The following is a 24,546-nucleotide window of genomic DNA, read 5'->3' as shown; positions in this document are numbered from 1 at the left end:
AGTATACACTGTGCAGGACCAGTCTGCAGTATACACTGTGCAGGACCAGTCTGCAGTATACACTGTGCAGGACCAGTCTGCAGTATACACTGTGCAGGACCAGTCTGCAGTATACACTGTGCTGGACCAGTCTGCAGTATACACTGTGCTGGACCAGTCTGCAGTATACACTGTGCTGGACCAGTCTGCAGTATACACTGTGCTGGACCAGTCTGCAGTATACACTGTGCTGGCTCAGGCCGCTGTATACACTGTGCTGGACCAGTCTGCAGTATACACTGTGCTGGGTCAGTCTGCAGTATACACTGTGCTGGACCAGTCTGCAGTATACAATGTGCTGGCTCAGGCCGCTGTATACACTGTGCTGGACTATACACTGTGCTGGGTCAGTCTGCAGTATACACTGTGCTGGACCAGTCTGCAGTATACACTGTGCTGGCTCAGGCCGCTGTATACACTGTGCTGGACCAGTCTGCAGTATACACTGTGCTGGGTCAGTCTGCAGTATACACTGTGCTGGGTCAGTCTGCAGTATACACTGTGCTGGACCAGTCTGCAGTATACACTGTGCTGGGTCAGTCTGCAGTATACACTGTGCTGGGTCAGTCTGCAGTATACACTGTGCTAGCTCAGCCCGCTGTGTACACATGTAATATGTAATACACATACAATAAGGACAGTATATAGAGTGCTGTTTAGTTCAGTGCCTATTGGATTTGAGTAGAGCACCATCTAGAGGCAGAGCAGGTATTACACCAACATCAGTGTCCGCTATAACACTTAACCTAACAGTCAGAAGGGATGTAATTGTGCAGGTATAACTATAGCAGTCAGGTCTGATCACACGTCTTGCTGCAGACATGATGGGACTGGCAGCGAGGTGGCTGTGTGCCAGGTCTGGACAGTCATTGGGGCACGCCTGGCACTCCTCATGGCTGCTGCTGGTACTGGCTTTCTGTGGCAGTGAAGAAATCCTCTAGGACGCCCTGCAGATACTCAAAGGTTGGTCGCTGCTCTGGGTTTTGTTGCCAGCACTGCAGCATGATGGCATAGAACTCCTGCGGGCAGCTGCCTGGGCACGGCATGCGGTACCCGCGCTCCAGAGCTGTGATCACTTCCAGATTGGACATTCCTGCAAGAAAAGCAAAGAACTTTACAGTATGCCAGGGCCACGTGCCCACTTATGACATGGGTGCTGCAAGACATGGGGCCCTCACCTGGATACGGGGTCCTTCCATATGTGATGATCTCAGTCATCAGAATCCCAAATGACCAGACGTCAGACTTAATGGTGAAGGAGCCGTAGTTCGCTGCCTCGGGCGCCGTCCATTTAATAGGGAATTTGGCACCTAAAATGTTATCACAAAGCTTCCCTTAGTGCCAGCCACTGTACCCTCAGACAGTACCTCTCTTACAGTGCCAGCCATTGTACCCTCAGACAGCACCTCTCTTACAGTGCCAGCCATTGTACCCTCGGACAGCACCTCTCTTACAGTGCCAGCCATTGTACCCTCAGACAGCACCTCTCTTACAGTGCCAGCCATTGTACCCTCAGACAGCACCTCTCTTACAGTGCCAGCCATTGTACCCTCGGACAGCACCTCTCTTACAGTGCCAGCCATTGTACCCTCAGACAGCACCTCTCTTACAGTGCCAGCCATTGTACCCTCAGACAGCACCTCTCTTACAGTGCCAGCCATTGTACCCTCGGACAGCACCTCTCTTACAGTGCCAGCCATTGTACCCTCAGACAGCACCTCTCTTACAGTGCCAGCCATTGTACCCTCAGACAGCACCTCTCTTACAGTGCCAGCCATTGTACCCACGGACAGTACCTCTCTTACAGTGCCAGCCATTGTACCCACGGACAGTACCTCTCTTACAGTGCCAGCCATTGTACCCTCAGACAGCACCTCTCTTACAGTGCCAGCCACTGTACCCTCAGACAGTACCTCTCTTACAGTGCCAGCCACTGTACCCTCAGACAGTACCTCTCTTACAGTGCCAGCCATTGTACCCTCAGACAGCACCTCTCTTACAGTGCCAGCCATTGTACCCTCAGACAGTACCTCTCTTACAGTGCCAGCCATTGTACCCTCAGACAGCACCTCTCTTACAGTGCCAGCCTTTGTACCCTCAGACAGTACCTCTCTTACAGTGCCAGCCATTGTACCCTCAGACAGTACCCCTCTTATACTGCAAGCCACTGTAACCTTAGACAGTACCCCTCTTATACTGCCAGCCACTGTACCCTCAGACAGTACCTCTCTTCTACTGCCAGCCACTGTACCCTCAGACAGTACCCCTCTTATACTGCCAGCCACTGTACCCTCAGACAGTACCCCTCTTATACTGCCAGCCACTGTACCCTCAGACAGTACCTCTCTTCTACTGCCAGCCACTGTACTGTCAGACAGTACCCCTCTTATACTGCCAGCCACTGTACCCTCAGACAGTACCCCTCTTATACTGCCAGCCACTGTACCCTCAGACAGTACCCTTCCTATACTACTGGTCACTGTACCCTCAGACAGTACCCTTCTTATACTGCCAGCCACTGTACCCTTAGACAATACCCCTCTTATACTGCCAGCCACTGTACCCTCAGACAGTACCCCTCTTATACTTCCAGCCACTGTACCCTCAGACAGTACCCCTCTTATACTATTGGTCACTGTACCCTCAGACAGTACCCCTCTTATACTATTGGTCACTGTACCCTCAGACAGTACCCCTCTTATACTGCCAGCCACTGTACCCTCAGACAATCCCCCCCTTATACTGCCAGCCACTGTACCCTCAGACAGTACCCTTCCTATACTACTGGTCACTGTACCCTCAGACAGTACCCTTCTTATACTACTGGTCACTGTACCCTCAGACAGTACCCCACTTATACTGCCAGCCACTGTACCCTCAGACAATACCCCCCTTATACTGCCAGCCACTGTACCCTCAGACAGTACCCCTCTTATACTGCCAGCCACTGTACCCTCAGACAATACCCCTCTTATACTGCCAGCCACTGTACCCTCAGACAGTACCCCTCTTATACTGCTGCTTACTGTACCATCACACAGTACCCCTCTTATACTACTAGTCACTGTACCCTCAGACAGTACCCCTCTTATACTGCCAGCCACTGTACCCTCAGACAGTACCCCTCTTATACTGCCAGCCACTGTACCCTCAGACAGTACCCCTCTTATACTGCCAGCCACTGTACCATCACACAGTACCCCTCTTATACTACTAGTCACTGTACCCTCCAACAGTACCCCTCTTATACAGCCAACCCTTGAACACCCATATACCCCTCACCTCTAGCACAGCAGGCATAGGTCCAGCATAGTAGTAGGCACTGCCACCTATCTGCCTGTTCCTGTCCCTGCTCTTACGCTTACCCTCTCGTGCCGTGTACTCGCTGTCCTCAATCACTCTTGCTAACCCAAAGTCTGCGATTTTACAGGCCATGGACGCGGACACCAGGCAGTTGGCGGCTCTCAGATCCCGGTGGATGTAATTCTTCTGCTCTATGAACCACATTCCCTCCGCGATCTGTGAGGGAGAAAAGGAACAATATCAGAGGCAGTGGGCCGAGGTGGGGGAGATGGGCCCACCTTCGCAGGTCCATGAGCCTCACCTGGGCAGAGAAGTCAATGAGCTGCGGCAGCGCCAGGTGATTCCCTTCCTGGCTCTTTAGGAAGTCTAGAAGGCTGCCCTTCTCCATGTACTCCGTGATGATATAGATGGGCTCCTCCTGGGTCACTACGGCATTAAGGCGAACAAGGCGATCATGCTGCAATGTCTTCATCAGGTTGGCTTCTTCTAGGAAGGCCTCAGGAGACATACTCCCCGGCTTCATGGTCTTCACAGCCACCTGTGTGTGCCCATTGTATGTCGCTGTGGATGAGAGATGAGGCTTTAGCTGCCAGTATTGTACAGTAACCACTGGGGCTGCTTCTCGGGTGTATCTAAGCCTTCATGTATGATCTAAGGTCAATTATGTGTCACACTAGCTGCTGTACATGTAAGTTTATCATGTGATACTGTCTGCTGAGCTGCTGTATCTAACTATTATGTGTGATACTGTCTGCTAAGCTGCTGTATCTAAGCCCATATTGTGTGATACTGTCTGCTGAGCTGCTGCATCTAACTAATATGTGTGATCCTGTCTGCTAAGCTGCTGTATCTAAGCCCATATTGTGTGATACTGTCTGCTGAGCTGCTGTATCTAACTATTATGTGTGATACTGTCTGCTAAGCTGCTGTATCTAAGCCCATATTGTGTGATACTGTCTGCTGAGCTGCTGTACATGTAAGTTTATCATGTGATACTGTCTGCTGAGCTGCTGTATCTAACTATTATGTGTGATACTGTCTGCTAAGCTGCTGTATCTAAGCCCATATTGTGTGATACTGTCTGCTGAGCTGCTGCATCTAACTATTATGTGTGATACTGTCTGCTAAGCTGCTGTATCTAAGCCTATATTGTGTGATACTGTCTGCTGAGCTGCTGTATCTAACTATTATGTGTGATACTGTCTGCTAAGCTGCTGTATCTAAGCCCATATTGTGTGATACTGTCTGCTGAGCTGCTGCATCTAACTAATATGTGTGATACTGTCTGCTAAGCTGCTGTATCTAAGCCCATATTGTGTGATACTGTCTGCTGAGCTGCTGTATCTAACTATTATGTGTGATACTGTCTGCTGAGCTGCTGTATCTAACTATTATGTGTGATACTGTCTGCTAAGCTGCTGTATCTAAGCCCATATTGTGTGATACTGTCTGCTGAGCTGCTGTATCTAACTATCATGTGTGATACTGTCTGCTAAACTGCTGTATCTAAGCCCATATTGTGTGATACTGTCTGCTGAGCTGCTGTATCTAACTATTATGTGTGATACTGTCTGCTGAGCTGCTGCATCTAACTATCATGTGTGATGCTGTCTGCTAAGCTGCTGTATCTAAGCCCATATTGTGTGATACTGTCTGCTGAGCTGCTGTATCTAACTATTATGTGTGATACTGTCTGCTAAGCTGCTGTATCTAAGCCCATATTGTGTGATACTGTCTGCTGAGCTGCTGTATCTAACTATCATATGTGATACTGTCTGCTGAGCATCTGTATCTAACTATTATGTGTGATACTGTCTGCTAAGCTGCTGTACCCAAGCCCATATTGTGTGATACTGTCTGCTAAGCTGCTGTACCCAAGCCCATATTGTGTGATACTGTCTGCTGAGCTGCTGTATCTATTATGTGTGATACTGTCTGCTGAGCTGCTGTATCTAACTATCATGTGTGATACTGTCTGCTAAGCTGCTTTACCCAAGCCCATATTGTGTGATACTGTCTGCTGAGCTGCTGTATCTAACTATTATGTGTGATACTGTCTGCTAAGCTGCTGTATCTAAGCCCATATTGTGTGATACTGTCTGCTGAGCTGCTGTATCTAACTATCATGTGTGATACTGTCTGCTGAGCTGCTGTATCTAAGCCCATATTGTGTGATACTGTCTGCTGAGCTGCTGTATCTATTATGTGTGATACTGTCTGCTGAGCTGCTGTATCTAAGCCCATATTGTGTTATATTATCTGCTGAGCTGCTGTATCTAACTATCATGTGTGATACTGTCTGCTGAGCTGCTGGATCTAAGCCCATATTGTGTGATACTGTCTGCTGAGCTGCTGTATCTAACTATCATGTGTGATACTGTCTTCTGAGCTGCTGTATCAAACTATTATGTGTGATACTGTCTGCTAAGCTGCTGTACCCAAGCCCATATTGTGTGATACTGTCTGCTGAGCTGCTGTATCTAACTATTATGTGTGATACTGTCTGCTGAGCTGCTGTACCCAAGCCCATATTGTGTGATACTGTCTGCTGAGCTGCTGTATCTAACTATTATGTGTGATGTGATACTGTCTGCTAAGCTGCTGTATCTATCATCTGTGATACTGTCTGCTCAGCTACTGTATCTAAGCCCATAGCTTTGGCTGTCCAGGCATGATGGGAATTATAGCTTTGCAACAGCAGGAGGGCCAAAGGTTCCTTATCCCTGATTTAGAGTATCTAATTCTAATATGCATGATATGGTCTGGTGAACTGTGTATCTAATTCTGTAATGTGCGATACTGTGTGCTGTACTTTGTATCTAAGCATATCCACTGTTCTAATTTCTGCAGAACTGGTGTATCTAATCTTATCCTGTGTGATGTCTATGCTGTGTACTTATGTCTGTTTAGCTGGTGTATCTAATCTCATCTTGTATAATAGTGTCTGGTAGCTGTAAAGCTAAGGGCTGTAGTAAATTATGAAGATTTATACTTACCTCTCCACGCTCCCTGGTGTCCTCCTGCCTGTTTCTTGATGACCAGAGCTGAAGCTTCCACACCCGTCTGTGAAGTGACAGGTGGCCCAGCCAATCACTGACTGAGATGTGAAAGTGCCACAGCCAGTGATTGACTGAACAGCCTGTCACTTCAGAGACGATTGTAGAAGCTTCAGCAGCGGCTCCGGTGCCCAGGAAACAGGCAGGAGGACACCAGGGAGCGTGGAGAGGTAAGTATAAATCTTTCCTTTTTTTTCGGTATACTTTAATAAGCCGCCTACCACACACCTCCTATTACACTGAGCGATGGATGGTCAGTAAACGATGAACGGTTGCCAGCTGTTCGTTGTCTTTATTACACAGGGCGATATCTGCACGATTCTGTCAGACTGAGCAGTCATAGGGCCCTAAGCCTATGCTACTGTGTTAGCTGGGTATGTAAGCCTATGCTGTGTGATACTCTCTTCTGAGCTTTGTATCTAAGCCTTCTCTGTGTGATACTGTCTGCTCAGCACTTACCCAACCAAACATCTCCGAACTGTCCTGCTCCCAGCTTCTTCTCCAGCTTCAGCGACTCCCTAGGGACCTCCCAGGCGTCCTTCTCCCATGGCTTCTGTGGGCGAGCTGTCTTGCAGGGCTTGGTAAGATATTGGCACAACCCGTCCATGTTACCTGAGGGCAGAGGTAATCAGACACAAGCCGGCGCTCCCACCCCTCGCCAGTATCTCCAATAATCACACTTTCTTATATGCCTCTTGTTTCCACCCCCCACCGGATTCACAATCACTGCTTGGTGTCAGTGAATGGGAGTGACCTGATGATAAGCTGCTCACTCAGGGTACAGTGTATGTTTATTCCTAACCCGACATGTCTCACTTTTATAGTAGGCGACCAGTTCCTGCAGAGTGGCGAACGTCTTCCGGGGAGAGACGTAGAATCCTCCATTATCCAGGGAACGGATCTTGTAATGCTTCACCATGTTTCCAGTCTGGGAGTTGTAGTCTCTGACAGAAAGTGAGTAAGAACCTGAGGAGATATGAGTAGAGCGGGTCAGACATCTGGAGAATGATTTGGGTGGGATTCTGAATAAGCCTGCACTGCGCTCTAGTGGTAATGGAAATGGAAATCTAGGAAATTAGATTTTTCTGGGATTCATTAAACCAACAAGTTATGAGTAGTCCAGAGGTGTGTGTATATATATATATATATATATATATATATATACCCTATCTGCCCTGGGATCGCAGATTAATTCCATATGGAGGAGTTGTCTCAGTGATGCAAGGTAAATAAATGCAAAACTACATCTCCCACAATGCACCAGGGCAGAAGAGACACTAAACCAGCAGGAAGCAGAAATAAGAGAGATGATGGAATAGTAGATGCAGCATTGGAAGTGACTGGAGTGTTAGACATCACAGGGACTGGTTCATCCCCAGTATAAATCAACCAGGTAATGCTGAGGTGTAGTTTTGTGGGGTCACATAAGGGGCTCCCTACATGTCGTACCCATGGTGCACACACTCACCTTTCATGGTCTCACTGTCCCTTATCATGAACGATCCGGCCAGGTTCTCGGAGGAAAGCAGCTGTCGCTCGGCCTCTTTCCTGCCAACGCCCCTGAAGTACCATCTGCAGAGATAAGACATTTAGAGGGATTCTCCATTTTTCCAATTGTGAAAACTTGCTAATGTGAAGACTTTCTGTATAGTCAGGGGGGCCAATGAAACCAGGAGACCGGGGTGAGTGGGATCTCGGTGGTTTAACCCCCTAAATGATTCAGTCAATAGTGACTGTGGCTTCTAGGTGGTTAGAAGGTGGGGGTGGCCTCCTCTGGCACCCATTGCCCTCTAGTGACATGATTCAGGGTGTTGAGTGGTTATGATGGCAGCTGTGGACCTAGTAAAGACCTCTAGGCCGGCCATCTCAGTACCCATAATAACCTATGCCAGGGTGTACACTGTACTGACAGAGGGCTCAGGTCAACACACTGCAATACAGTATTGGTTGTCCCAGTCCCATCCACATATATTATACTATAACTGCCTGGCTTCACATTGCACATACAGGAGTTCTATACTTCATATAGTAAGGCTTAAAGGGGTTGTCCAGCTCCACTCTGCCAGCAAGAGAGTGGCTAGACATCTCTATTAAACATGTTATCAGTACTGCTGAACAAGGATGAACTGCAATACCACCCACAGCCTAATAACAGAAGTGGCGCTGTTTCTGGACATTTGCTTTCTAGCAGAGAGATGAAGGGGAAGAGAACAAAGCTGATGTAACTCAGGATACTCACTCTTCAGACTCCAGGGAGTTGGCTCGTCCCACGTAATTGCTGGGGATATAACCTTCTTGTCCTGTGCAAATCAAGCGAGCTCTCCACCAATCTCCACACCTAAAGCAAGAAGAGGAGGTTATGGCCATGCTGTCCATACTATCAGTCATATATATACACTGACTGTCCCCCCTTATTAGAAGCCGGGGCCCTCTCACAATTGGGTCTTCCCTTTTCGCATATGGTCAGTCAGATGGATCAAGATCTCTATAGAGAAACATGGCCGGTCAGATGGATCCATATCTCTATGGAGAAACATGGCCGATCAGATGGATCCAGATCTCTATAGAGAAACATGGCCGATCAGATGGATCCAGATCTCTATAGAGAAACATGGCCGGTCAGATGGATCCAGATCTCTATAGAGAAACATGGCCGGTCAGATGGATCCAGATCTCTATGGAGAAACATGGCCGGTCAGATGAATCCAGATCTCTATGGAGAAACATGGCCGATCAGATGGATCCAGATCTCTGTGGAGAAACATGGCCGGTCAGATGGATCCAGATCTCTATATAGAGAAACATGGCCGGTCAGATGGATCCAGATCTCTATGGAGAAACATGGCTGGTCAGATGGATCCAGATCACTATGGAGAAACATGGCCGGTCAGATGGATCCCGATCTCTATAGAGAAACATGGCCGGTCAGATGGATCCAGATCTCTATATAGAGAAACATGGCCGGTCAGATGGATCCAGATCTCTATGGAGAAACATGGCCGGTCAGATGGATCCAGATCGCTATGGAGAAACATGGCCGGTCAAATGGATCCAGATCTCTATGGAGAAACATGGCCGGTCAGATGGATCCAGATCTCTATGGAGAAACATGGCCGGTCAGATGGATCCAGATCTCTGTGGAGAAACATGGCCGGTCAGATAGATCCAGATCTCTATGGATAAACATGGCCGGTCAGATGGATCCAGATCTCTAAAGAGAAACATGGCCGGTCAGATGGATCCAGATCTCTATAGAGAAACATGGCCTGTCAGATGGATCCAGATCTCTATGGAGAACCATGGCCGGTCAGATGGATCCAGATCTCTATGGAGAAACATGGCCGGTCAGATGGATCCAGATCTCTATAGAGAAACATGGCCGGTCAGATGGATCCAGATCACTATGGAGAAACATGGCTGGTCAGATGGATCCAGATCTCTATATAGAGAAACATGGCCGGTCAGATGGATCCAGATCTCTATATAGAGAAACATGGCCGGTCAGATGGATCCAGATCACTATGGAGAAACATGGCCGGTCAGATTGATCCAGATCACTATGGAGAAACATGGCCGGTCAGATGGATCCCGATCTCTATAGAGAAACATGACCGGTCAGATGGATCCAGATCTCTATATAGAGAAACATGGCCGGTCAGATGGATCCAGATCTCTATATAGAGAAACATGGCCGGTCAAATGGATCACGATCTCTATAGAGAAACACGGGCCAGTGAGATGGATCCAGATCTCTATAGAGAAACATGGCCGGTCAGATGGATCCAGATCTCTATAGAGAAACATAGCCGGTCACGTGGATCCAGATCTCTATAGAGAAACACAGGCCGGTGAGATGGATCCAGATCTCTATGGAGAAACATGGCTGGTCAGATGGATCCAGATCTCTATATAGAAAAACATGGCCGGTCAGATGGATCCAGATCTCTATGGAGAAACATGGCCGGTCAGATGGATCCCGATCTCTATAGAGAAACATGGCCGGTCAGATGGATCCAGATCTCTATATAGAGAAACATGGCCGGTCAGATGGATCCAGATCTCTATATAGAGAAACATGGCCGGTCAGATGGATCCCGATCTCTATAGAGAAACACGGGCCAGTGAGATGGATCCAGATCTCTATAGAGAAACATGGCCTGTCAGATGGATCCAGATCTCTATAGAGAAACATAGCCGGTCACGTGGATCCAGATCTCTATAGAGAAACACAGGCCGGTGAGATGGATCCAGATCTCTATGGAGAAACATGGCTGGTCAGATGGATCCAGATCTCTATATAGAAAAACATGGCCGGTCAGATGGATCCAGATCTCTATGGAGAAACATGGCCAGTCAGATGGATCCCGATCTCTATAGAGAAACATGGCCGGTGAGATGGATCCAGATCTCTATAGAGAAACATGGCCGGTGAGATGGATCCAGATCTCTATAGAGAAACATGGCCGGTGAGATGGATCCAGATCTCTATGGAGAAACATGGCCGGTGAGATGGATCCAGATCTCCATAGAGAAACATGGCCGGTGAGATGGATCCAGATCTCTATAGAGAAACACGGGCCGGTGAGATGGATCCAGATCTCTGTGGCACCGTGCTGAAGGAAGGATCAGGATTTGGCACAGGATGGTTCCATGCTTCCTGTTAGGTGTGAACAGTTTAGGCTGGTGGAGAAATATTGGTGCAGGAAATATTTTTTTGTGCGCTCCTCGGATCCCTGCGGATGGATGTTTGGACAGTACGGCTTATCTAAGCATTGTGATGACCTCCATCCCTCCATGGCAGCAGTTTCCCCTATGGCAGAAGGAGACTGTCAGCAGGACAATGCACCATCCACCAGGGGCGTACAGTCATAGATTGTCTTCAGGACCTCCATATAATGTGTGGTGAGAATTGCAAGCAGCGATCCTGTCCACATGGGCCGATATTCCTGCAGGACAATATGGGTGATGCGGATCGGAAGGGGAGGTCTAACAATACTCCATGGGGCATGCCGTGTAGGAGCCTCAAGAAGAAGGCAAATCACATCTTCAGAATACAGAGAGACTCCAGTAAGAAGGACAGCTTTCCCTACAGTATTTGTTGCTCATTTGTACAAGATCCAAGACTCTTAAAGCTACAGGGACTGGATTTCTGGGGTCTCGGAACTTTGTACATTTTGACCCCCAGGGGGCACTGTTGAGCTTGACACTTGTGAGCGAGGTGTCGCAGATGACAGGATGTGTGCGGGGTATAGTCAGCTTGTGACTGTAACCACAGATACATTGTGTGAGCGGAGCTTAGAATTCCCATCACAGAGGGCTGTCTGGGGGTCTGTCCTTCCTTCTGGAGTGTGAGGGTCCTCTGGTACTTACTCCTCCAGCAGCTGTAAGTTATCTCCCTTGTGAAAGGTCAGATCATCCGGGTGCACCCCGTCATAATCGTACAACGCCATGAGCATGACCAGATCATCGCCTGCGAGCAAAGACATACATCATCAGTCCCTGCACCACACAACTACAACCTCCATCAACTACCGCACAACTACAACCTCCATCAACTACCACACAACTACAACCCCATCAACTACCACACAACTACAACCTCCATCAACTACCACACAACTACAACCCCCATCAACTACCACACAACTACAACCCCCATCAACAACCACACAACTACAACTCCCATCAACTACCACACAACTACAACCCCCATCAACTACCACACAACTACAACCTCCATCAACTACCACACAACTACAACCCCCATCAACTACCACACAACTACAACCCCCATCAACAACCACACAACTACAACCCCCATCAACTACCACACAAATACAACTCTCATCAACTACCACACAACTACAACTCCCATCAACTACCACACAACTACAACCCCATCAACTACCGCACAACTACAACTCCATCAACTACCACACAACTACAACTCTATCAACTACCGCACAACTACAACCCCCATCAACTACCACACAACTACAACCCCCATCAACTACCGCACAACTACAACCCCATCAACTACCGCACAACTACAACCCCATCAACTACCGCACAACTACAACCCCATCAAATACCACACAACTACAACCCCCATCAACTACCACACAACTACAACCCCCATCAACTACCACACAACTACAACCTCCATCAACTACCGCACAACTACAACTTCCATCAACTACCGCACAACTACAACCCCATCAACTACCGCACAACTACAACCCCATCAAATACCACACAACTACAACCCCCATCAACTACCGCACAACTACAACTTCCATCAACTACCGCACAACTACAACCTCCATCAACTACCGCACAACTACAACCTCCATCAACTACCGCACAACTACAACCTCCATCAACTACCGCACAACTACAACCCCCATCAACTACCACACAACTACAACCCCCATCAACTACCACACAACTACAACCCCCATCAACTACCACACAACTACAACCTCCATCAACTACCGCACAACTACAACCTCCATCAACTACCGCACAACTACAACCTCCATCAACTACCGCACAACTACAACCTCCATCAACTACCGCACAACTACAACCCCCATCAACTACCACACAACTACAACCCCCATCAACTACCGCACAACTACAACTCCCACACAACTACAACCTCCATCAACTACCGCACAACTACAACCCCCATCAACTACCACACAGCTACAACCCCCATCAAATACCACACAACTACAACCCCCATCAACTACCACACAACTACAACTACAACCCCCATCAACTACCACACAGCTACAACCCCCATCAACTACCACACAACTACAACCCCCATCAAATACCACACAACTACATCCTCATCATGTGAAGCTAAGCTGGGAATACTGTTTGTTAGGCTGCTGTATCTAACCCTATCATATGTGATACTGTCTGCTGAGCCATTATATCTAAGCCTATTATTTGCGATAGTGTCTCTGAATGGTTGTATCTAAGCATGTCATGTGTGATAGTTTCTGAATAGTTGTATCGAAGCTTATCATGTGTGATACAGTTTCTGAATAGTTGTATCTAAGCTTATCATGTGTGATACTGTTTCTGAATAGTTGTATCTAAGCTCCAGGTTCGCTCATCTCTACATCTAGGCCTATCATGTGATGGAGCTGAGCTGGTGTATCTATGTACTACATGATAGATAGGAGCGGCACTCACCTCCTCCGCCTGTGCTCTCTCTTACTTTATTCTGTAAAACAATCAATATAAAATACAATAATCACAATGACATAAAGGATCAGGGGACAAATCCCACATAATAGCAATGGGTATGTAATGTAATGCAGATCCCCCAGGGGTAGTACCCTGGCATCCATCGCTATGTTGTGGCCCACAGGGGTAGTACTCTGGAATCCATCGCTATGTTGTGGCCCCCAGGGGTAGTACTCTGGCATCCATCGATATGTTGTGGCCCCCAGGGGTAGTACCCTGGCATCCATCACTATCTTGTTACCTCTAGGTGTAGTACCCTGGCATCCATCGCTATGTTGTGGCCCCTAAGGGTAGTACCCTGGCATCCATCGATATGTTGTGGCCCCCAGGGGTAGTACCCTGGCATCCATCGCTATGTTGTGGCCCCTAGGGGTAGTACCCTGGCATTCTTCACTATGTTGTGGCCCCCAGGGGTAGTACCCTGGCATCCATCGCTATGTTGTGGCCCCTAGGGGTAGTACCCTGGCATTCTTCACTATGTTGTGGCCCCCAGGGGTAGTACCCTGGCATCCATCGCTATGTTGTGGCCCACAGGGGTAGTACTCTAGCATCCTTCGCTATTTTGTGGTCCCCAGGGGTAGTACCCTGGCGTCCACCACTATCTTGTTACCTCTAGGTGTAGTACCCTGGCATCCGTCATATGTTGTTACCCCTAGGGGTAGTACCCTGGCATCCGTCATATGTTGTTACCCCTAGGGGTAGTACCCTGGCATCCGTCATATGTTGTTACCCCTAGGTGTAGTACCCTGGCATCCATCGCTATGTTGTGGCCCCTAAGGGTAGTACCCTGGCATCCATCGCAATGTTTTAGCTCCCAGGGGTAGTACCCTGGCATTCTTCACTATGTTGTGGCCACCAGGGGTAGTATCCTGGCATCCATCGCTATGTTGTGGCCCCTAGGGGTAGTATCCTGGCATCCATCGCTATGTTGTGGCCCCTAGGGGTAGTACCCTGGCATCCATCTCTATGTTGTGGCCCCCAGAGGTAGTACCCTGGCATCCTTCGCTATGTTGTGGCCCCCAGGGGTAGTAGCCTGGCATCCATCGCTATGTTGTGGCCCCTAGGGGTAGTACCCTGGCATCCTTCACTATGTTGTGGCCCCCAGGGGTAGTACCCTGGCATCCACTGCTACCTTGTGGCCCCTAGGGGTAGTATCCTGGCATCCATCGCTATGTTGTGGCCCCTAGGGGTAGTACCCTGGCATTCTTCACTATGTTGTGGCCCCCAGGGGTAGTACCCTGGCATCCATCTCTATGTTGTGGCCCACAGGGGTAGTACTCTAGCATCCTTCGCTATTTTGTGGTCCCCAGGAGTAGTACCCTGGCGTCCATCACTATCTTGTTACCTCTATGTGTAGTACCCTGGCATCCGTCATATGTTGTTACCCCTAGGTGTAGTACCCTGGCATCCATCGCTATGTTGTGGCCCCTAAGGGTAGTACCCTGGCATCCATCGCAATGTTTTAGCTCCCAGGGGTAGTACCCTGGCATTCTTCACTATGTTGTGGCCACCAGGGGTAGTATCCTGGCATCCATCGCTATGTTGTGGCCCCTATGGGTAGTATCCTGGCATCCATCGCTATGTTGTGGCCCCTAGGGGTAGTACCCTGGCATCCATCTCTATGTTGTGGCCCCCAGAGGTAGTACCCTGGCATCCTTCGCTATGTTGTGGCCCCCAGGGGTAGTAGCCTGGCATCCATCGCTATGTTGTGGCCCCTAGTGGTAGTACCCTGGCACCCATTGCTATGTTGTGGCCCCCTCCCCCACCTCTAAATGACACTGTCCTCTTACAGAGGGGCTGGCTGGGCGATTTCCCATAGACCCGCGGCCACAGCGCTCCTCTAGGTGCAGGGACCATTTACATAACAATTTGGGGAAGTGTCAGAACTTCCTTTTTACGGGTGGAATGAAGCAATCGCTTTACTGCAATAGCTTCCCGCTTCTTTGGCGCAACCAGGCGAGGCTGACGCTGATGTCGGTCTGTAATGGGGGATTTCCAGCCCATGGCTTCGGGTTCCTACAGATCATTTACCATCTTTGAACAAGAACAAGAATATTTTACAAATGTGAAAGATTGTGTGAGAATGAGGAAATGTTTAGAGAGATGTCACATGTCAGTACCAGGAAGGGCCCGAGGGCCGGGGGGGGGGGCACTCTCATTTACCGCTCTGTCTGCTATGTGACACCGACCACCGACCCTAATACACACAGTCCACCTGTTCTAGCTCTACTAGTTATTGGAGAGGCTGCTATATACTATAATATCCTTCCCCCAGCTCTAAGGCAGCGCTACACACTAGACACCTATACTGGGACACTACACACTGGACACCAATACTGGGACACTACACCACTGGACGGTTGTACTGGGGCACTACACACTGGAGACTTATACTGGGGCACTACACACTGGAGACTTATACTGGGGCACTACACACTGGAGACTTATACTGGGGCACTACATACTGAACAACAATACTGGGACACTACACCCCTGGACGGTTATACTGGGGCACTACACACTGGAGACTTATACTGGGACATTACACACTGGAGACTTATACTGGGACACTATGCACTGGACACTAATAATTGGACACTACACACTGGAGACTTATACTGGGGCACTACACACTGGAGACTGATACTGGGACACTACACACTGGAGACTTATACTGGGACACTACACACTGGAGACTGATACTGGGACACTACACACTGGAGACTGATACTGGGACACTACACCCTGGAGACTGATACTGGGACACTACACACTGGAGACTGATACTGGGACACTACACACTGGAGACTGATACTGGGACACTACACACTGGAGACTGATACTGGGACACTACACCCTGGAGACTGATACTGGGACACTACACACTGGAGACTGATACTGGGGCACTACACCCTGGAGACTGATACTGGGACACTACACCCTGGAGACTGATACTGGGACACTACACACTGGAGACTGATACTGGGACACTACACCCTGGAGACTGATACTGGGACACTACACCCTGGAGACTGATACTGGGACACTACACACTGGAGACTGATACTGGGACACTACACCCTGGAGACTGATACTGGGGCACTACACACTGGAGACTTATACTGGGGCACTACACACTGGAGACTGATACTGGGACACTACACACTGGAGACTGATACTGGCGCACTACACCCTGGAGACTGATACTGGGACACTACACACTGGAGACTGATACTGGGGCACTACACCCTGGAGACTGATACTGGGACACTACACCCTGGAGACTGATACTGGGGCACTACACACTGGAGACTGATACTGGGACACTACACACTGGAGACTTATACTGGGACACTACACCCTGGAGACTGATACTGGGACACTACACACTGGAGACTGATACTGGGGCACTACACCCTGGAGACTGATACTGGGACACTACACCCTGGAGACTGATACTGGGGCACTACACACTGGAGACTGATACTGGGACACTACACACTGGAGACTTATACTGGGACACTACACCCTGGAGACTGATACTGGGACACTACACCCTGGAGACTGATACTGGGACACTACACACTGGAGACTTATACTGGGACACTACACACTGGAGACTGATACTGGGACACTACACACTGGAGACTCATACTGGGGCACTACACACTGGAGACTGATACTGGGGCACTACACACTGGAGACTGATACTGGGACACTACACACTGGAGACTGATACTGGGACACTACACCCTGGAGACTGATACTGAGACACTACACACTGGAGACTGATACTGGGACACTACACCCTGGAGACTCATACTGGGACACTACACACTGGAGACTCATACTGGGACACTACACACTGGAGACTCATACTGGGACACTACACCCTGGAGACTGATACTGGGACACTACACATTGGAGACTCATACTGGGGCACTACACACTGGAGACTGATACTGGGGCACTACACACTGGAGACTGATACTGGGACACTACACACTGGAGACTGATACTGGGACACTACACCCTGGAGACTGATACTGGGACACTACACACTGGAGACTGATACTGAGACACTACACACTGGAGACTGATACTGGGACACTACACCCTGGAGACTCATACTGGGACACTACACATTGGAGACTCATACTGGGACACTACACACTGGACACTAATAATTGGACACTACACACTGGAGACTCATACTGGGACACTACACACTGGAGACTCATACTGGGACACTACACCCTGGAGACTGATACTGGGACACTACACATTGGAGACTCATACTGGGGCACTACACACTGGAGACTGATACTGGGACACTACACACTGGAGACTGATACTGAGACACTACACCCTGGAGACTCATACTGGGACACTACACCCTGGAGACTCATACTGGGACACTACACCCTGGAGACTCATACTGGGACACTACACACTGGAGACTCATACTGGGACACTACACACTGGAGACTCATACTGGGACACTACACACTGGAGACTCATACTGGGACACTACACCCTGGAGACTGATACTGGGACACTACACATTGGAGACTCATACTGGGACACTACACACTGGACACTAATAATTGGACACTACACACTGGAGACTTATACTGGGACACTACACCCTGGAGACCAGAACATTAAAGGGGTTCTCCAGTGTTAAAAAAAAACCTAGCCGCTTTCTTGCAGAGACAGCACTGCTCTGGTCTCCTGGTCAGGTGCGGTTTGCAATTGAGCTGCATTCAATTTAATGTAACGGATTTCCAAAACCTGCTCCCAAGATGGAAAACCCCTTTAAACCAGTGGACAGCAATAAAGAGATGGTGTAACCCCAAGGCTGGACCATCAGCACTGTGCACACCCCGATACTGTACATCAACAATCTGGATCTATTGTGGGTTGAAATTATTGATGATGATGATGATGATGATGATGATAAGAAGTGGGTGGATGGAAGTCTCTGTAGCCTCCAGAAATAGCTGATACACATGTGAGCCCCATTGTAGCAGGTTTTACATAAGGGGAAGTTGGAGACTTGTGGTTTCTCGGCCCGCACCTCTTCTGAGAGAACTGACAGTAATGGCCGGCCTGGAGAATCTGAGCGTCCATCACATTGGCTTCATGATGGACGGCACAGCAGGGCAGTCACACAATGGAGGCCACGGAACACATAGAAAACAATGAAGCAGAATGCAAAGCCCTGGGTGGTGTCTAATAATCCTCCCATCATCTGTGTCTATAGTAATAACCCCCGGGGGGCGCCGCGTGGAGCTGCCAATCACACAGTAACTGGAGCCCCCCTCACTATTACTGCTAGAATAACAGGAGCAGATAAGGAGGGCAAACTAGAGGGTGTACCCCATAGAGAGGATAATAATAACAACCTATAGATCTAAGGATAGCATATACAGTGTAATAATACCCTATAGATCTAAGGATAGCATATATAGTGTAATAATAACCTATAGATCTAAGTATAGCATATATAGTGTAATAATAACCTATATATATTTAGGTATAGCATATATAGTGTAATAATAACCTATAGATCTAAGGATAGCATATATAGTGTAATAATAACCTATAGATCTAAGGATAGCATATACAGTGTAATAATAACCTATAGATATAAGTATAGCATATATAGTGTAATAATAACCTATATATATTTAGGTATAGCATATACAATGTAATAATAACCTATATATATTTAGGTATAGCGTATACAATGTAATAACCTATAAATATTTAGGTATAGCATATATAGCGTAATAATAACCTATAGATCTAAGTATAGCATATACAGTGTAATAATAACAACCTATAGATCTAAGTATAGCATATATAGTGTAATAATAACCTATAGATCTAAGGATAGCATATATAGTGTAATATTAACCTATATATATTTAGGTATAGCATATACAATGTAATAATAACCTATATATATATTTAGGTATAGCATATACAGTGTAATAATAACCTATATATATTTAGATATAGCATATATAGTGTAATAATAACCTATATATATTTAGGTATAGCATATACAGTGTAATAATAACCTATATATATTTAGGTATAGCATATACAGTGTAATAGTAACCTATAGATATAAGTATAGCATACACAGTGTAATAATAACCTATATATATATTTAGGTATAGCATATACAGTGTAATAATAACCTATATATATTTAGGTAAAGCATATACATAGTAAGGCCACGTTCACACTAGGTACTTGAACATTAAACAACATCCGTTATTGCAGGTGGCAACAACAACTGTTGTTTATTGACTGCGTCCAATTACATTGCAGCCTATGGAACCAGTATATACACATTGGGGGACATGTATGAAAAGGCATAAATGCCTCTATTAGGTGCAGATGGGGCAGATTGGTGTAAATATATTCGCAAATGGTATTTTTGCGAATATTTTTTTCACATCTGCCCCATTTGTGCCACCTTTGCCAGTGGGCTGGGGAGGGGGCGGTACCGGGGGTGCGGCAGCACACAGAGGGGGCGCGGCCTCTGCGTGCGCCACATTTATCATTTTTCCGGTGGAAAAATTATACTGAAACCTACACCAGCTCTGAGGTTTCAAAATGTTGGCACGGACGGGCTCTGTGCGATCAGGATTTATGTCGAGGCAGTGCGCCTCTACATAAATCCCCAGAGCTGCGGGGACATTTGTAAGCCTGGCCTAAAAAACGCCGCACTTCATAAATGTCCCCCATTGTATACACTATGTTCTCTGTGGCCGCACAAAATCATTGACAGGGCTATTTTGTGAGGCCGCTCTTCAGTGAACAGTGGCCGTACAAGATAGCCTGTGCTCTCAGTGTAAGGTATGGCTCTCGGCTGTACTTTACATTGTGCTCTATGACTAAATGGAGCATGGGTACACCCGAATGTACAACCACATGTGCCCGCATTCCAATTAAAATAAAGTGACGTTCATTCGGCCAGTCCTGCAATGTTGGGTAGGTGAACATCTGAGGCATCGGCCGTTGGTTTACATGTCAAACACCGGCCGATGTTCTTGCCATATATTTAGATATAGAGTGTAATAATAACCTATCATCTAGTTATAGCAAGTACAGTGTAATAACAACCTAAATATCTAATGATAAAGTATACAGTGTAATAATATGATATATATTTAGGTAAAGCAGAGTAAAATAATAACCTATATATATTTACTTATAGAGTATACAGTGTAGAAATATTCTATATATCTGGTTATATAGAGTATAATAATAATGACATATATATATATATATAGTTATGGTGTAGACGGTGTGATAATAGTATATCTGATTATATACAGTGTAATATAGTATATATAATATGCTATATATCTAGTTAATAATAGTAATAATACATCTAGTTATAGAGTATAATCCAAACTATACAATAATAATAATGGACTATACAGTGTAATCATTTACAATCTATGAACTTGTAGCGTATACAGTGATATATTATACTGTGTATCTATAGCTATAGAGTGTAATAAGATATATAAATATATTACATGGTGTAATAGTATGCTGTATATCATACATGGTGTAATAATGTACTGTATATCTTATTATATCATACATGGTGTAATAATGTACTGTATATCTAGTTATATCATACATGGTGTAATAATGTACTGTATATCTAGTTATGTCATACATGGTGTAATAATGTACTGTATATCTCGTTATATCATACATGGTGTAATGTACTGTATATCTCGTTATATCATACATGGTGTAATAATGTACTGTATATCTCGTTATATCATACATGGTGTAATAATGTACTGTATATCTCGTTATATCATACATGGTGTAATAATGTACTGTATATCTTATTATATCATACATGGTGTAATAATGTGCTGTATATCTCGTTATGTCATATGTGGTGCAATAATGTACTGTATATCTAGTTATATCATACATGGTGTAATAATGTACTGTATATCTTATTATATCATACATGGTGTAATAATGTACTGTATATCTCGTTATGTCATATGTGGTGCAATAATGTACTGTATATCTAGTTATATCATACATGGTGTAATAATGTACTGTATATCTCGTTATATCATACATGGTGTAATAATGTGCTGTATATCTTATTATATCATACATGGTGTAATAATGTACTGTATATCTTATTATATCATACATGGTGTAATAATGTACTGTATATCTTATTATATCATACATGGTGTAATAATGTACTGTATATCTCGTTATATCATACATGGTGTAATAATGTACTGTATATCTAGTTATATCATACATGGTGTAATAATGTACTGTATATCTAGTTATATCATACATGGTGTAATAATGTGCTGTATATCTTATTATATCATACATGGTGATATAATGTGCTGTATATCTAGTTATATCGTACATGGTGTAATAATGTGCTGTATATCTCGTTATATCATACATGGTGTAATAATGTGCTGTATATCTTATTATATCATACATGGTGATATAATGTGCTGTATATCTCGTTATATCATACATGGTGTAATAATGTACTGTATATCTTATTATATCATACATGGTGTAATAATGTACTGTATATCTAGTTATATCGCTCATGGTGTAATAATGTACTGTATATCTAGTTATATCATACATGTGTAATAATGTACTGTATATCTAGTTATATCATACATGGTGTAATAATGTGCTGTATATCTTATTATATCATACATGGTGTAATAATGTACTGTATATCTAGTTATATCATACATGGTGTAATAATGTGCTGTATATCTTATTATATCATACATGGTGTAATAATGTACTGTATATCTAGTTATAGCGTATACAATGTAATAACACATATCTAGTTACAGAGAGTATATGGGGTAACACTATAGTATCTATGTAGTTATATCATGTTCTCACCATCCCATTGACAGATGTTGGATCTTTGACGTAATGTCCCGGCTCCCCCTTGGGCTCGGCTTCCCATGTTTTGATAGGCACAGAGTCGGCTTTGGACTTTATGCAGCCCATGCTGTTGTAGTGGTTGTTGTTGGGCTGTTGTTGTCAGGCTGTTATAGTGGTTGTTGTCAGGCTGTTGTAGCAGTTGTGGTCGGGCTGTTGTGGCGGCTGTTGTAGCAGTTATGGTTGGGCTGTTGTGGCGGCTGTTGTATCGATTGTGGTCGGGCTGTTGTGGTGGTTGTTGTCGGGCTATGGTGGCAGTTGTTAGGCTGTTCTGGCAGTTCTTGTCGGGCTATTGTGGCAGTTGTCCTCGGGCTGTTGTGGTGGTTATGGTCGGGCTGTTGTGGCAGTTGTCGTCAGGCTGTTGTGGCAGTTATTGTCAGGCTGTTGTGGTAGTTGTCATCAGGCTGTTGTGGCGGTTGTTGTCGGGCTATGGTGGCAGTTGTCGTCGGGCTAATGTGGCAGTTGTCGTCGGGCTAATGTGGCAGTTGTCGTCGGGCTAATGTGGCGGTTGTCATCGGGCTAATGTGGCGGTTGTCGTCAGGCTGTTGTGGCGGTTTTTGTCAGGCTACGGTGGCAGTTGTCGTCGGGCTGTTGTGGTTGTTATGGTCGAGCTGTTGTGGCGGTTGTCTTCAGGCTGTTGTCGTCGGGCTGTTGTGGTGGTTATGGTCGGGCAGTTGCGGCAATTGTCGTCAGGCTGTTGTGGCGGTTGTCGTCAGGCTGTTGTGGGGGTTGTTGTCGGGCTACTGTGGCAGTTGTCGTCGGGCTGTTGTGGTGGTTATGGTCGGGCTGTTGTGGCGGTTGTCGTCAGGCTGTTGTGGCGGTTGTCTTCAGGCTATGGTGGCAGCTGTCGTCGGGCTGTTGTGGTGGTTATGGTCGGGCTGTTGTGGCGGTTGTCGTCAGGCTGTTGTGGCGGTTGTCTTCAGGCTATGGTGGCAGCTGTCGTCGGGCTGTTGTGGTGGTTATGGTCGGGCTGTTGTGGCCGTTGTCGTCAGGCTGTGTTGAGGTGGGGGCAGGGAGCGTCTGACAGCTCTGGAGACGTCCTGAGTCTTCTCTAATCCGCCGATGCTATAACTTCATGTTTCCCAGACAGGAAGCAGCGAGTCCCTAGAAGGAATAAACAGGACGGCGCATTAGTCGAGAGCTCTGGTGGAAAGTGACACCTTGTCAGGACGGCCGAGCGCTCGAGTCTCAGGAACTTCTCTTTTCAAGAGCTGAATTTACATGAAATGAGCTTCCTCCTAAAATGCAGAACTGGCGGCTGAGGGACAAACCCAGAGAGGACACAGAGGTTCATCACTAAGGACCCCCCAAATCTATGCAGGTTACTCTGCCTATCAGACCCCGGGAAAGCTAGGAAAGCCAGGAAAGCTATCTATAAGGCTACCATAAGCACCCAGCTTATCCAGAGCTCAGAACAGCAATAGCTGCCAATAGGAATCGTCACTCAGCTCTTACCTACAGTCCTGAACATCAGCGGCTGTATATACGGCTACTATATACATCCAGCTTACCCAGGGTCCTGAACATCAGCGGCTGTATATACGGCTACTATAGATATCCAGCTTACCCAGGGTCCTGAACATCAGTGGCTGTATATACGGCTACTATATGTACTATCATCCAGCTTACCCAGGGTCCTGAACATCAGCGGCTGTATATACGCCTACCATATGTACTATCACCCAGCTTACCCAGGGTCCTGCACATCACTGTCTGTATATACGGCTACCATATGTACTATCACCCAGCTTACCCAGGGTCCTGCACAGCAATCTGTATATACGGCTACCATATGTACTATCATCCAGCTTATCCAGGGTCCTGCACAGCAGTCTGTATATATATGGCTACCATATGTACTATCACCCAGCTTACCCAGGGTCCT

The 24,546-nt window shown here is 46.6% G+C and overlaps 1 protein-coding gene across 1 annotated transcript in view; it reads right to left on the bottom strand.

Annotated features, from left to right (window-relative positions):
- Positions 1 to 556: 556 nt before the first annotated feature.
- HCK (HCK proto-oncogene, Src family tyrosine kinase) overlaps positions 557 to 24,546 on the bottom strand; it is a 32,413-nt gene continuing 8,423 nt past the window's right edge. The window contains exons 4-14 of the mRNA XM_069951508.1: positions 22,620 to 23,765; positions 13,608 to 13,638; positions 11,769 to 11,868; positions 8,638 to 8,736; positions 7,867 to 7,970; positions 7,215 to 7,364; positions 6,858 to 7,010; positions 3,644 to 3,903; positions 3,405 to 3,558; positions 1,218 to 1,349; positions 557 to 1,132 (exon numbers count right to left, since the gene is read on the bottom strand). Coding sequence (XP_069807609.1) covers positions 930 to 1,132; positions 1,218 to 1,349; positions 3,405 to 3,558; positions 3,644 to 3,903; positions 6,858 to 7,010; positions 7,215 to 7,364; positions 7,867 to 7,970; positions 8,638 to 8,736; positions 11,769 to 11,868; positions 13,608 to 13,638; positions 22,620 to 22,730 — 1,497 coding nt within the window. The 5' untranslated portion in view covers positions 22,731 to 23,765 and the 3' untranslated portion in view covers positions 557 to 929. The remainder of the gene's footprint in view (positions 1,133 to 1,217; positions 1,350 to 3,404; positions 3,559 to 3,643; positions 3,904 to 6,857; positions 7,011 to 7,214; positions 7,365 to 7,866; positions 7,971 to 8,637; positions 8,737 to 11,768; positions 11,869 to 13,607; positions 13,639 to 22,619; positions 23,766 to 24,546) is intronic.

This window comes from Dendropsophus ebraccatus, chromosome 14 (assembly GCF_027789765.1).
Source record: "Dendropsophus ebraccatus isolate aDenEbr1 chromosome 14, aDenEbr1.pat, whole genome shotgun sequence".
Taxonomy (NCBI): domain Eukaryota; kingdom Metazoa; phylum Chordata; class Amphibia; order Anura; family Hylidae; genus Dendropsophus; species Dendropsophus ebraccatus.
The sequence above is the reverse complement of the archived record's forward strand: the minus strand, read 5'-3'. Positions and strand labels throughout refer to the sequence as shown.